This window comes from Parus major, chromosome 9 (genome assembly GCF_001522545.3).
Source record: "Parus major isolate Abel chromosome 9, Parus_major1.1, whole genome shotgun sequence".
Classification (NCBI taxonomy): domain Eukaryota; kingdom Metazoa; phylum Chordata; class Aves; order Passeriformes; family Paridae; genus Parus; species Parus major.
In genome coordinates, this window is record NC_031778.1 from 6,133,808 (window position 1) to 6,146,254 (window position 12,447).

Here is a 12,447-nt window from a genome sequence, read left to right on the forward strand (position 1 = left end):
ATCACACGTACCAAATGAAGGGAGTTGAGGAGCCTCCAGTAATTTTATTTTATTTGGGATATTACCAGAGACCTCCCAAAATACAGTCTCCAGATTTTTTTTTGTTTGATTCTCAAAGCCCAGCAAATACAGAAGTGATCTTCAGACAGATGTCCCCTTCAGTGAAGTAAAGGTGTAACTGGGTTATACTTGTGTTTATTTATAGATGACGTTGCCTGTTGGTGCTGGTGCTTAATTTTAAATTTAATTCAATTTAAATTAGGTACTGGACTTCAAATTAGCCAGTGTGCTTTAGCTCTTCATATAGGAACAATATAAGGGAAAGGTATTCCAAAAAAATTGAAGCTGGAGGAAGATAAAGGTGTTTTGAGATGGTGGGGAAGGGATGTCAGTTTTTCTCCAAGGTGCATGCAAAGCAGAGAGTCAGTGTGTGCTTCCTGTCTCCAGAGTGCAGTATTTCTAGCAAGAAGAATTTTCATGTTCTTAACAGATATCTGATATGCCACAGAATTTCAGATCTTCTTTGTTTTCTCATCTTTTTCAATGACTGAAAAAATTGCCTAGTGCTAAGAAAGCATTCTCCTATGCTTCCTAAACTAAATTCTTAAAAATGTCTTTCCACCCTAGGAGTTTTAGTACATGATCATGCTTTCTTTTGTTTGTCCTGTCTAAGAAAGCAGGCATGCTAAACAGACTTCACCAAATAACATCTTAAATTTTGGATTTTAGGACTCTTAAAAAGGAAGATTCAGTATAGCTTTCTCTAGTACTTGAAAACTCTTTTCTTTTTATAGATAACACCACAGTTTCAGGTTAACATTGTGTAATAGTACCAGTGGGGAAATGTGGTTCCTGTGAGAATTCTGGTGCTACACAGCTGAAGAAACTTATTTCAGTGATGGGTTATCTTGTCAGGGCAAGCCAGCAGTGAAAGCATCTGTGTTAAGTCTTGGCATATTGCTGTATGATGTAGAAATCTTGGTGTATAATATGGAGTCTTTTCATAAACATATATACATCATCCTTTTTTGATAAGGTTGCTCTACATAAGTACTTGAGGATTTTATGTTTTGTTTTAAATATAACATAATGTAAATTGGGAACTAAAAGGCTATCCTATCTCCTAAACTTCTAGTAGTCTTATCCTCCAGCTCAGTCATAATTGCTTCTAGCCCTTCGTACACTGACCTTGGCTCTCCAGAAGATGGATTCACAGTATAATGTTAACATTGCTAAGTTTTTTCTTGTTTATTCCTCAATGCTACTTTAAATTTCCAGTGTTTTTTAATAGTAAGACTGCTGTATGCTGGATTAAATAAATAGATCTCACCTTTTTTTTTATTACAGAAGTAGGAAATGTGTTTGGTTTATATAACGTTTGCACTATGCTCCCATTTAGCTTGAGACACTTCATGATAAAGCAGTTTATTTTTTTTCTCTGCACACTTTTGCCTTCTTTCTGTTCGGTTTACCTACATCTCTTAAACTGCCTTTTCCTCCTTTGTGTTTCCTATCCATGTTCGTATTGCTTATGTGCTTTGCTTCCTTCTGGTTTTGTTATTTTTTATCTTTCCATCCCAAGGTACATAGGGCTCTGGATTTCTTAAATCCGTCATGTTTCCTTCCTGAATTTCCGTTCCTCTCCTAGGTTCCTATAACCACTTCTGGTGCATTTTTGCCTCCTAGGGAGCAAGATTTCAACCTTTTTGTATTTCTGTGTTTCTGAAGACAGGACACATTTTCACTGGCCTGTGTTTTCTTTGCAGTGAGACCAAACTTTGAGGAAGGTGGGACAGTGACCGCGGGGAGGAAACACGAATTTATACGCTCTGAGAGCGAGAACTGGCGCATCTTCAGGGAGGAACAGAATGGGGAAGATGAGGATGGAGGCTGGCGACTGGCTGGGTCACGGAGGGATGGGGAGAGGTGGCGTCCTCACAGTCCAGGTGAGAGCAGAGCTGGGCAAACATGCAGCTGTGGTGCAGAGAGAGGGCAGAGGTCATGAGGAGAGGGAGGTGCCACGTTCAGGGCAAAAATAGGTTCATGTAGTATTGGTCATTAAATACTGTTCTGGCATGTCCTGGTCACAAAATGATTAGCATAAAATTATGTGCCTTTTGTTTTCCTTTTAGCATCTTCAGTACCCTTACATGTTTAAGGGAACAATACTTTTCAGGTGTGCACTTGTAGGTATTGTGCTCTAGGTGTGTATGTACTTGGTAAAATAAGGGGTTTTTAATAGTACTGTTTCTTTGTGGCTGTGACAGTGAGGGGATAGAAATCACCCACATTAGACAGCATACCTAAGGCTGGAGAGTGACACTGACATTAAACCATTCTGGTCATTGACCTCTTCTTGGTTTTCCAGATGTGTTGGCAATGCCATGAGGCATCCTTGGGAAATCTCAAAATACGTTGCTCTACACGTTTTGTGGTTAGTTACAGGATATCTTGTCTCAGTAAGCTTCAGGCACCTGTTCGGTTTCACTCTCCCCTTCCTGGGCCTGACAGGACAAGTCTGTTCACTTGCTTTTCAGTATTGCATTGCTGGAATTGCAGGAGAAATACAAAACAGAGCTTGGTATTTCAGTAGAAGGACTGAAGCATATTACTTTTTTTTTTTTTTCCCCTTCTCTTTGGAAAAGCTTCTGTCATATGTGATGCGGGATCCTGGGTTTGGCTATCTTTTGGCTGCAGAAGGCTTCTGGAGTACCAGGAGAGGATTAGGTTCTTCTACTATTACATCTTCACAGAATAATAAAATTGTTAGGTTTGGAAAAAAGCTTAAAGGTGGTTGAGTCCAACCATTGACCCACTAAGTCATAAGTGCCACATTGACATAGCTTTTAAATCTCTCCAGGGATGGGGCCTCCACCAGTTTTCTGGGCATCTGTACTAATCCTTGACATCCCTTTCAGTGAAGAAATTGCTACTAAAGCCCAATCTAAACCTTCTTTCTGGTAGTTCTAGAAGGTGATATAAGGTCCCCTGGCTTGAGCCTCCTTTGCTCCACGCTAAACTTGATAGAAAAGCAAAGAAAGCACCAGACAATTTTTGAGGCTGAGATGGACAACTTCTTCTCTTCAATAAAAAAAAGTCCCAGTTGCTCTTTTAATGGCTGGCTCTGTTGCCCTTTTCAACATCCCAGACTTTCAGTGTGGTTATTGTTGTGAGTAGCCATCACCTCTGTTCTGAGCCTTCTTCACAGCTGTGTAAAACTCTGCTCTCAAACAGCTGTTCTGTTGTACTAAAATTCAGCAGCAAGCCCAAGGCTTGATTTATCATCAGATGTTTTCTATTTTAGAGCAAGGCAAAAAGGCAAATTTTGAAGAATATAATTTTCTTTTCCCCAGTGTTTGGTCACAGTTGTTGATCAGACACTGCTGCTTTGTTATCTAGTTGAGGTGACATCAGGCCAGCTACCTCATGATGCAGCATGATACTCAGGAGTGGAGTGTTCTGTGACTGCCAGCCTGCATGCTTTAGCTTAAAATGGAGCATAGACCTCAAAGTTCAGAGGTTCATTCAGGTCTTGAACTTTTTTGGATGCTCTGAGGAAGGTTTTGAAAATTCATCTCACTTCTGTCATGGAAAATATTACTGCTTATTTGAATTTTCAGTGTAGTAGAAATTAACTGAACTTCCCTTACGAGTTAGCTTTAGCACATATTGTTGAAAGCCTGTTGAAAGACTTAGGTGAATCTGCAGAAAAGTTGCTAATTTTGAGATAGCCTGAGATTACAGCTGTGTTGTTCTAGTTTCAGCTTTCATCAGAGCCTATATTTGAATTCTTCTTAGTAGTAGCCACAGAATGATCAAAATGGTTTAAATCATATTTTTGCTGTAAACAATGAGTTTAACTCAAATTGGCGTGGCTTAAACTGCTTCTTTGTACTTATTCTGATGTTAGGTAATAATATAGTCATATATCCTGCTAAAAATAGAGAAATGTCTTCAGAGGACTGTAGTCATTTGTTTAGTTGGTTCTTCCTGTGGCTTGGCTCTGTGTACTCCCTGCTAGGATCTTTAGACTGGCTTTAATATCTACTAGAAGAGTGTGATCGCAGATTTAGATTCATTGGCTGCTTTGAAGTTCTGGTTCTTTTTCCTTTTAATTTTTAACCATGTTTAAAAATTATAAATGTCTAAACCACCCCTCTTTCTGTTGTTTCAGTTCTTGCATTCATACAACAACTGCTCTTTAAATTTGCAAGTCTTTAAATTTGTCACAAACATAAACCTGTTTTGGTCTCAAAATTAGTGACTGATCTATAGATGTTCATGGCTTTGGTTACCAAGTCAGCCTTAAGAAATAGGAATAAGTTTTTCTTGCCTAGAATTTTTGATATGATTTTGTGTCTTTGCTTAAATAGCTCTTTAAATCGGTCATTTTCCTGAAAAGCATTTGAGAGAGGCATTAGGCTGTACTCTTGCGTAAAGATTCTTTAGTTGCTGCTTCATTTGAAAGGCTTTTCAAATTTATCTTAATACACTCCACTTTCAGAATCAGGTGCTGCTATTCAACTCAAGTTGAATTTTTGGGCATTGTTCCCTGCATTTCTTAAATGTTGTGAAGCAACTAAAGAACATGGGAGAATCTTGTTCCAAAATTGAGCAAAGAACTAGGTTTATATATAATATATGCCCAAAAAAGTGTACTATTCTTTTAAGTGTTCAGTTTAGCATTAAGTATTGTTTTAGTAGATATTGAAAATTTCACTGCTGAGTTAGAGAATATAACTTTTAAGAAAGAAATAGCTATTAGCAAGTCTAACGTGTTCTTGGATTTCTTGAAGCAGCCAGTAGTCCTTTTGCCTACAATGTCACCATAAATTGCAAGGGATAAATTAAACTTAAGATTGTCTCTACACTTGACATATTGAACATGTAACTACTTCCTAGTGATAGTATAGGGCTGAACTCAAAGCTGTGTTTGTGTCTTAACTGTTTTTTAAAAAACATCAGGTAAGAATCCGGGTTTATCTCTACTTACGGCTTGCTTTAAAAGGTTGGCAGCCTGACATTTCAGACCTGAATTATGGCCTACATTCTAACTGGGCTTTTACAAGCACATTTTGTTACTAAGAAACAAGGGTGTGAGTCTGCTGTTCCTATGTCTTTTTGCCTCTCCACATAGCTCTGAAAATGTGGGAGCTGTAAAAGGTGGTGTGACAAAATCTCTTCAAGCAGACTAAATGGTTCTTAATTTGAACTTTGAAGATACCTGGGCTTAAAAAAATGCTTAGAATTCACCTTTGAAAACCACATTTCTGGGTCTCACGATGATGAGCTTGTGCCTGGTATTGGCTTGTGAACTGTGGAAAAATAGAAGCTCCTCTCAGTGCAGGGTCTCTAGATGGCCCATTTATGGCTGTGTAGGAAGTTCTTAATACTCAGTTTTCCTATTCCACACAAAAGGGAGCTGAAGAAGAGATGGCTCAGCCTGTTGTTAGTGCTAGGGTAGCAAACACTCAGAGCTGTTAATCCATACACTATGGCATTGCCAGGTTCAGGCCAATGCTCTGTCCCCCTGCTGGGAGCCCTGACATGGGCATTGCTGCTTGTAGTGAGGGGCAGTCTCTTCAATCAGAAATTGCTGTCTGGTTGTCAACTACCTTACACACTTAAATTTCCTTCCTTAGTAGCATTAAAAAGATTGCCTCAGAATATTGATTTGATGGTTTCACACTGCTTTCTTTGTGAGGCATAACTAGAAGCATAGGTTAAGTTATCCAGTGGAATTATTTGCAAATAAGCACATATGGAATAGTGAAGGCCTCGTAAAAGTCTAACATTTGTGGTTCCTTGGTAAAATCTAAGATTGAAGGTCATAAAGTTTCTGGAACAAGTTTGTTTTACATTTCCTGTATTTGTGAGACAAACATGGGTTTTTTGCATGGGTAATATTAATATTTAGGATATTAAGGTTGGTGTGGAAACATTCTTCATTCATGAAACAGGAACACATTTCTCCCCTTTACTGTGGAGGTTTTTTTTATTCTTTTTGGTAGACATTTGGTACTGTGAGGCTGCGCTGATTCTGGTGCACAGATTCTTGGAGCAAAAAAAAGAATTTACTTTATTTTTTTTTTAATCCAGTAAAGAGCAGCCACCATGAAAAGCACTAAGGTGCCTTTGCTTTGCACCTTTGTGATAAAGATGGCTTGTATTGCGTGGAGAGCTCTGTATAGTCCTTTCACTCCCAATTTGTTTTCCTTAGCAGCCGGTTCTTTACAGCTTGAATAACATTATTGCACTTGGAGCATTTGAAGCTTGGGTGAATGAAGGTGTCTTTTGAATATGAAGTGTATACATGAGTTGGGAAAGTTCTCCCGCTTCTTATCTTTCCAAGTTTTGGTATTCCACGGCTAAAAAAAAAACTTTCAGGAAACTGACCTGTTCTTTCAAAGGTATTTGAACAGCTGTCACTCCATTTTTCATGTATATGCATAAAAGCATATCTGAGGGCAAGAGGCAAAAACAGGGGTGTTCTCTTTAGGATGTGACTTCTTCAGAGTCCCTGAAAGAAAATACAAAATCTTACACTTGTAAAGGTGACAAAAAAGACTTAATTCAGTGATGGCTAGTAAGTTCAATTGACAACTAGTGCTGCTTGTCCTATTTTGGTGCCTGTTCTAGATTTTGTAGCTGAGCTTTTTTAGCCTTATGTGGTTTTTAATGTTTATTCCAGAATTTATAATGAGGATATACTGGACAGTATTTGAGAGTCTTCTGCTTATTGGCAAGATGATCCTTTTCTTTGCCTTGTCCTTGAAGTTGCCTGTTCATAGGTGGGCTGTACCATGTAGGGGCTTTCAGAATTGCTGTCAGTGTCCCTCCCCCCGTTGCATGAGCACTGCCCCAGGACCGTGTGGTAAAGCTCCTTTCCCTGCCTTAGACGGCCCTCATTCCGCAGGCTGGCGGGAGCACATGGAGCGACGGCGGAGATTCGAGTTTGATTTCCGGGACCGAGATGACGAGCGGGGCTATCGCCGCGTGCGCTGCGGCAGTGGCAGCATGGATGACGACAGGGACAGTCTCCCTGAGTGGTGCTTGGAGGATGCAGAGGAAGAAATGGGCACGTTTGACTCCTCTGGAGCATTTCTCTCTTTAAAGGTGAAAAGCTGCTTTGGGCCCTTGGGTCACTTGGCACAAATGTCCCGTGATGTCAGGTGGGTTATGGATGGTTGTGTTGACTTTGCAGAAAGTGCAGAAGGAGCCAATACCAGAGGAACAGGAGATGGACTTCCGGCCTGTGGAGGAAGGGGAAGAAAGGTCTGATTCTGAAGGGAGCCACAATGAAGAAGCCAAAGATCATGAAAAGACCAAGAAAGAGGGGGAGAAAACAGAAAGAGTAGTGGCAGGTAAGGGGGACTTCTGCAGCTGTCAGTGTAGATTTCCTGTAATTCAGTTACTTAGAACTGTGCCCTGTTACAGAAGCAGTGGAAGAAGCAGCTCAGGCATCATCTCCAGCTGCCAGGTCGGACACCCCACCGAAGTCCCAGCCTCCAGACCCACTGCAGACAAACCTATTTGAAAGGAAGGAAGAGACTGTGCCAGAAAGAACAGAAAAAACAGAAGATAAAGAGAATCGAGTGGAGAATACACTGTCAGCCAAAATGCCCAACAGAGGGGAAGGTAATAAACCTGAGAGATAAATTTAGTAAGTTTCCATTACTCACTGTGAGTAATCCTAGACCCTTAAAAGAGGCAAGGACTGGATTATGGTGCTGGAAAGCCGGAATTCACCGACTGGTCTATAAATACAGGATCTGTTGGATATGCCATCTCAAATGCATTGGTACTTCACACTGAAATGCGGTCCAGAGAAACATGAGCTAGTTGTGGATGTGCCTCACTATGGTACAGCAGAATAGTCTGGACAAATGTGTGTGGCCAGGAAATGGGATGTGCTCAAATGTACTGAGCTCTGCACTGATAGAACTAATTGTTTGTTCCTTGAAGTTAGGTTGAGTGCCTATGCTGTAAGCAGTACCTTCAGGAAGATCTGAAAATACTTTTGTTTTGTTGCTAAATTTGAGTTGTTGAATATTCTCTGCATTAAGTTCTTAAAAATAATTGTCATTTATGTTAAAGAAAATGAACTAACTTTAACATTTTTCTTTAGATTTGGCTTCTCTTGCTCAACCTTTGCCACAGATTTCTGCAGACACAGCTGCTTCTGCTCATCTTCCTCCTCCTGTTTCCAATTCAAATCCTGCTCTGCGGCCAGTTCAAACACCTGTTACAGCTGCTCCAGGCATGGGCAACATTCCTACTGACCCAGATGATGAAGAGGGCCTCAAGCACCTAGAGCAGGTAGAATTTTTCTAATTCCTACGTTGTTGACAATCATGAGACTGGAGGAATGTTGAATGCAAAAAACATTTGAAGCCCATAAAATCAGAAATGCAGCTGAAACTTTACACTCCACAATGTATACTGAAAGCTGCTTCTCTGTTTTTTTTTGGTTTGGTTTTGTTTGGTTTTTTTTTTTTTTTTTTTTTGCAAATAATGCAGTCTTTTGTATTTTTATGGATCAGGATACCATACCCTGTGTTAAAGAGCTAGAGACTGTAATGCTTATGATCACTGTCAAGGAGCCTTATTATCATTTTCTTTGAGAAATTATGTATGTCTGTTAAGACCCACACACAAATAAACCATCAAACAAGCAAAAACCCAACCAAAAATCCTGTAAGTGAATTACAGCACTGTGTTGATGAAACTGTAGTGACTGCTGAAGTGTAGAGCCTTCTTTGTGCTCATGCTCCCATGCCTGTTTCATTTTTCACTGTGGTACTGCATGGACATCCTTAGCAAGTTGCTCTAAAGCTTTGCAAGCAGGTGAACTGTGCTTGTTCAGGATTCTGCCTGATGAGTGTAGTGGACAGAGCTCCAGATTTGTGTAGCAGTCACTCCTGTCCTGGAGTTCCTGTCATTCCTGGAGCACTGGGTAGCACAACGTGGTTGTGTTTGGTACGGTCACTTTCAAGTCTAAGCTCCCATTTAACTCTTATTTCTTGCTGGTTTTGATGTCTCCTGCAGCAAGCAGAAAAAATGGTGGCATATCTGCAGGACAGTGCCCTTGATGATGAAAGACTAGCAGCAAAAATCCAAGAGCACAGAGCAAAGGGTTCCTCTATGCCTCTGTTCCATGAAGCCATGCAGAAGTGGTACTACAAAGATCCACAAGGAGAAATTCAGGGTAGGTCTGTGCCATTTACACTTCCTCTTTTGTTTCACAGAATTGTTAAAGAGCTCTTCACAGAATTACCACCAACAGATCCTGGTGCCTCTTTTTACAAAAGCAGTACAGGGAATTTACCATTTTAGAATTAAGTTCTGAAAATATCTTCAATCCATCACTGCCCCCATGAGCTCAGCAGGCCAAACGTCCAGAACTGTGCTTTATATCGTGGCTGAAGTTTGCCATTACTTCATGTTTCTGAAAATTAAGTTAGACTAAAACCTGTTTCACATGCCAGTAGTTACTCAGATTTCCAGATAACAGAGAAACCAGATGGGGAATGTGACCACTCAAGTAGCTTGTTGTAAAGAATCCACAAAAAACCTTGAAATCAGATTTCTAGACTCAGCCTGAAGACATGGAATAGTCAGAGAGGGTGGTTTGTTTAGAATTGAAGGCGAAGAGGAATCAAGTTTCCACCAGCCCGTGCTTGTGCAAAATCGCAATTTAAATTGTGCTTGCAGCCACTGTGTTGTTAGTTCATATAATATATAGGAACTACTCTCTGCTTTCAATTTTTGCTTAAGAATTTTCTTTTTTTTAATTAAATATGGAGCAGGCCTTTCATATAGATACTTGAATCTTTGCTTTCAGAAGGTACTTTTCTTTTGGAAGTCCCAGGGTTCTGTTTTAGCAGCTGCTTATCTGCTTCCCAAAAGTGCAGTTAAACAGTGAATTTAGAACAAGAATCCTTGCTGTACTTCACACTGTGTAGTGTGAATAATTTCTCAGCTGCGAACTCCAGATAGGATTGGTAGGGGTGTTGTTTGTGGGATCTGTGTCAATCTCTTGTCTGCAGGTATTACACATCTTTAGGATTTTCTTCTCATCCCTTTAAGTTTAAAGAATGTTAAACCACAAAGTGCTTTCATTTGTTCAGTGTATGTCAATCACTGCTTGGTGTTATTGCTGAGTGACAATCTAAATATTTTTGTTGTTGGATTAAGTACTTCAATGTGACATCAAGAAGTAAACACTTCCACATTTTTATTTTTTCTTGGGCCTTTTGTGGTTTCATATCCCCTAGGAGGAATTGCCTTCTAGAGATTCTCCTTACAGAGAAGGCAAGGGTTACAGAATGTTCCTGCTCTTCAGAAGCTGTTTTGTGAAACTGACTTCTGTGGTCCTTACTTGGTTAAATAATATTTTTATACTGGTTTTGTATGTGTTTGAATATGTAAAATTGCTAATGGGGCCCTCCTCTGAAGGGAATGACTGAAATCTTTCTCAGAAAAAAGAGGAAGAGAAGGAAAAGTGTTGTTTTTTACGAAGGAAAGAAACTGGATCCTCATTATCTTAAAAAATATAGTTGTTCACTAGAGGTGGACATATTTATCTGCTGAGTTCCAGAAGCAAAACTTCTGTAAAACATGAGAGTTCCTCTGGTTTGAAGGCAAGAGTTGAAGCAGAAGATTGCAGAAGATTGTTTAATTATCTGTGCAGTGCTTGTGGAAAAGCAGCACTTGTGGTTTGAGCACTGTCAGTCAGCAGGTACTGCTGAGCTCCAGAGTGGAAGCTGCTGCTGCTGTGAGCCTGAAGCAGTAAGCACTGCTGGAGGATAGCAGGGGGACTAGCCCCACACCACTGTGGCTGCTTGGCTTTCACCCCAGAGTTGATCTGTCTCCCTCTAAGGCAGGGTGAAAGCCATCATGCACTTTTCCTGAGACTGTAGGGCAGTGCTCTAGCCCCTGTGGAGATGTGCATGGACTCCAGCCTTGGATGAGCAGTGTCCTCACGTGTGGGTGAGGCAGACAAGAATGCCTGGTGCTGGGCACTGTGTGACCTTAGCCAGTTCCTTGTTTCCAACATGTTGAACCTGGCCTTGCTTCTCCTTCCCCACAACGTGTGTTGGTTGATGTGATTTCAGGTCCGTTCAGTAATCAGGAGATGGCAGAGTGGTTCCAGGCTGGATATTTTACGATGTCCCTGTTGGTGAAGAGGGCCTGTGATGAGACTTTCCAGCCACTTGGAGACATCATGAAAATGTGGGGCAGGGTTCCCTTCACTCCAGGCCCAGCACCACTTCCACATCTGGTAATTATGTGATAGTTACAATATTAAAATAGTTCTCTAACAAGCAGGAATTGAGTTTTTTAGGTGTCATCTACTCTGTCTTGGAATTGCAGGTGCTCCAAGCGCCGAAGTTGAACTTGGTGTTAGATTACTTTTGCAAGAGTAGAAAGGACATGTAATTTAAAAATGCTTGGTGTGGCTGGAAGGCTAGGCCCTCTGATATGTGTATTTCACAGGCTTTGTAAATCTGATCTTGGTATTTTTCTGTCTTTTGTATTTTTTTCTGGTCAAAATACAACTTTTACATCGCTTGTATTTGCTATCTACTATTCTTAGTATATATGTTATTGAAAAAGAATGTTTTATCCCTAAACACAGGGTGAGCTGGACCAAGAGCGACTGACTAGACAGCAAGAGTTGGCTCTGATCCAAATGCAGCACCTGCAGTATCAGCATCTTTTAATACAGTAAGACTTCCTGTGTTCTTCCAGTGGCTGTGTTCTGCTCTGCATTTTTAGTCATCTGGGTTCAACTGCTTGTCATTATTTCCTTGGGCAATGGGGCTGGGAGAGCTTCACCTCCAACAGCAGTAGCTGCTTCCACAAACACCAGAGATGTTGATAGTCTACAGGACTAGGGCTGTGTGTCTGCCCCAGGCTCACTTTTCAGAGTCCTTCCCAGTGTCACACATAGCTAGTTTGGTGAGACTTGCTTTTTAGGTAGCTGTCATGGTCAGACTGAATCCCAGATGTCCTAGTAATGACCTTCAGATGTTTTGATATCAGGAGAAAGCTACACGTCTTTGGAATTGGAGATGGAGAAAGTGGAACTTACATTTGGTATGCTGCTCAGCTTTTTGAAGAACAGTGGAAGGTCCTGCTGGGCAAAGCTGTTTGTCATCCATTTTGCCAAAGCTCTCAGTTGTTCAGTTATGGCCAGTTCCTGACAGCTTTTTTTGCTGCAGCTCAAAGGAAAGAACAGTCAGATTGCTTTTTCAGGGAATCCTGAAAGTGTATGTCATAATTATAGTTTTTCAATACTGATTGTCAGCTTATGACTGAATGAGGCAAGTGCCTGCTCCTGTACTAGGCAATGCCTTGACCTACTGGGGAAGAGACTGATTGTAGGTGGGCAATGATCAAAGCCAGATTAATTTGAGCTAACGTTACAGAATTTAGACTAAG

General features: G+C 40.7%; 1 protein-coding gene across 20 annotated transcripts in view; it reads left to right on the forward strand.

Moving 5' to 3' along the window:
- The window catches only part of GIGYF2 (GRB10 interacting GYF protein 2), a 75,390-nt gene that overhangs the window by 47,050 nt on the left and 15,893 nt on the right, over positions 1-12,447 (forward strand). For 12 of the 20 annotated variants that reach the window (XM_015637169.3, XM_015637156.3, XM_015637161.3 and 9 more), the window contains 8 exons: positions 1,767-1,946; positions 6,899-7,116; positions 7,205-7,364; positions 7,438-7,638; positions 8,129-8,319; positions 9,049-9,208; positions 11,118-11,284; positions 11,642-11,730. In XM_015637169.3, coding sequence (XP_015492655.1) covers positions 1,767-1,946; positions 6,899-7,116; positions 7,205-7,364; positions 7,438-7,638; positions 8,129-8,319; positions 9,049-9,208; positions 11,118-11,284; positions 11,642-11,730 — 1,366 coding nt within the window. The remainder of the gene's footprint in view (positions 1-1,766; positions 1,947-6,898; positions 7,117-7,204; positions 7,365-7,437; positions 7,639-8,128; positions 8,320-9,048; positions 9,209-11,117; positions 11,285-11,641; positions 11,731-12,447) is intronic. The other 8 variants (XM_015637163.3, XM_015637166.3, XM_015637170.3 and 5 more) reach the window with 3 other exon arrangements.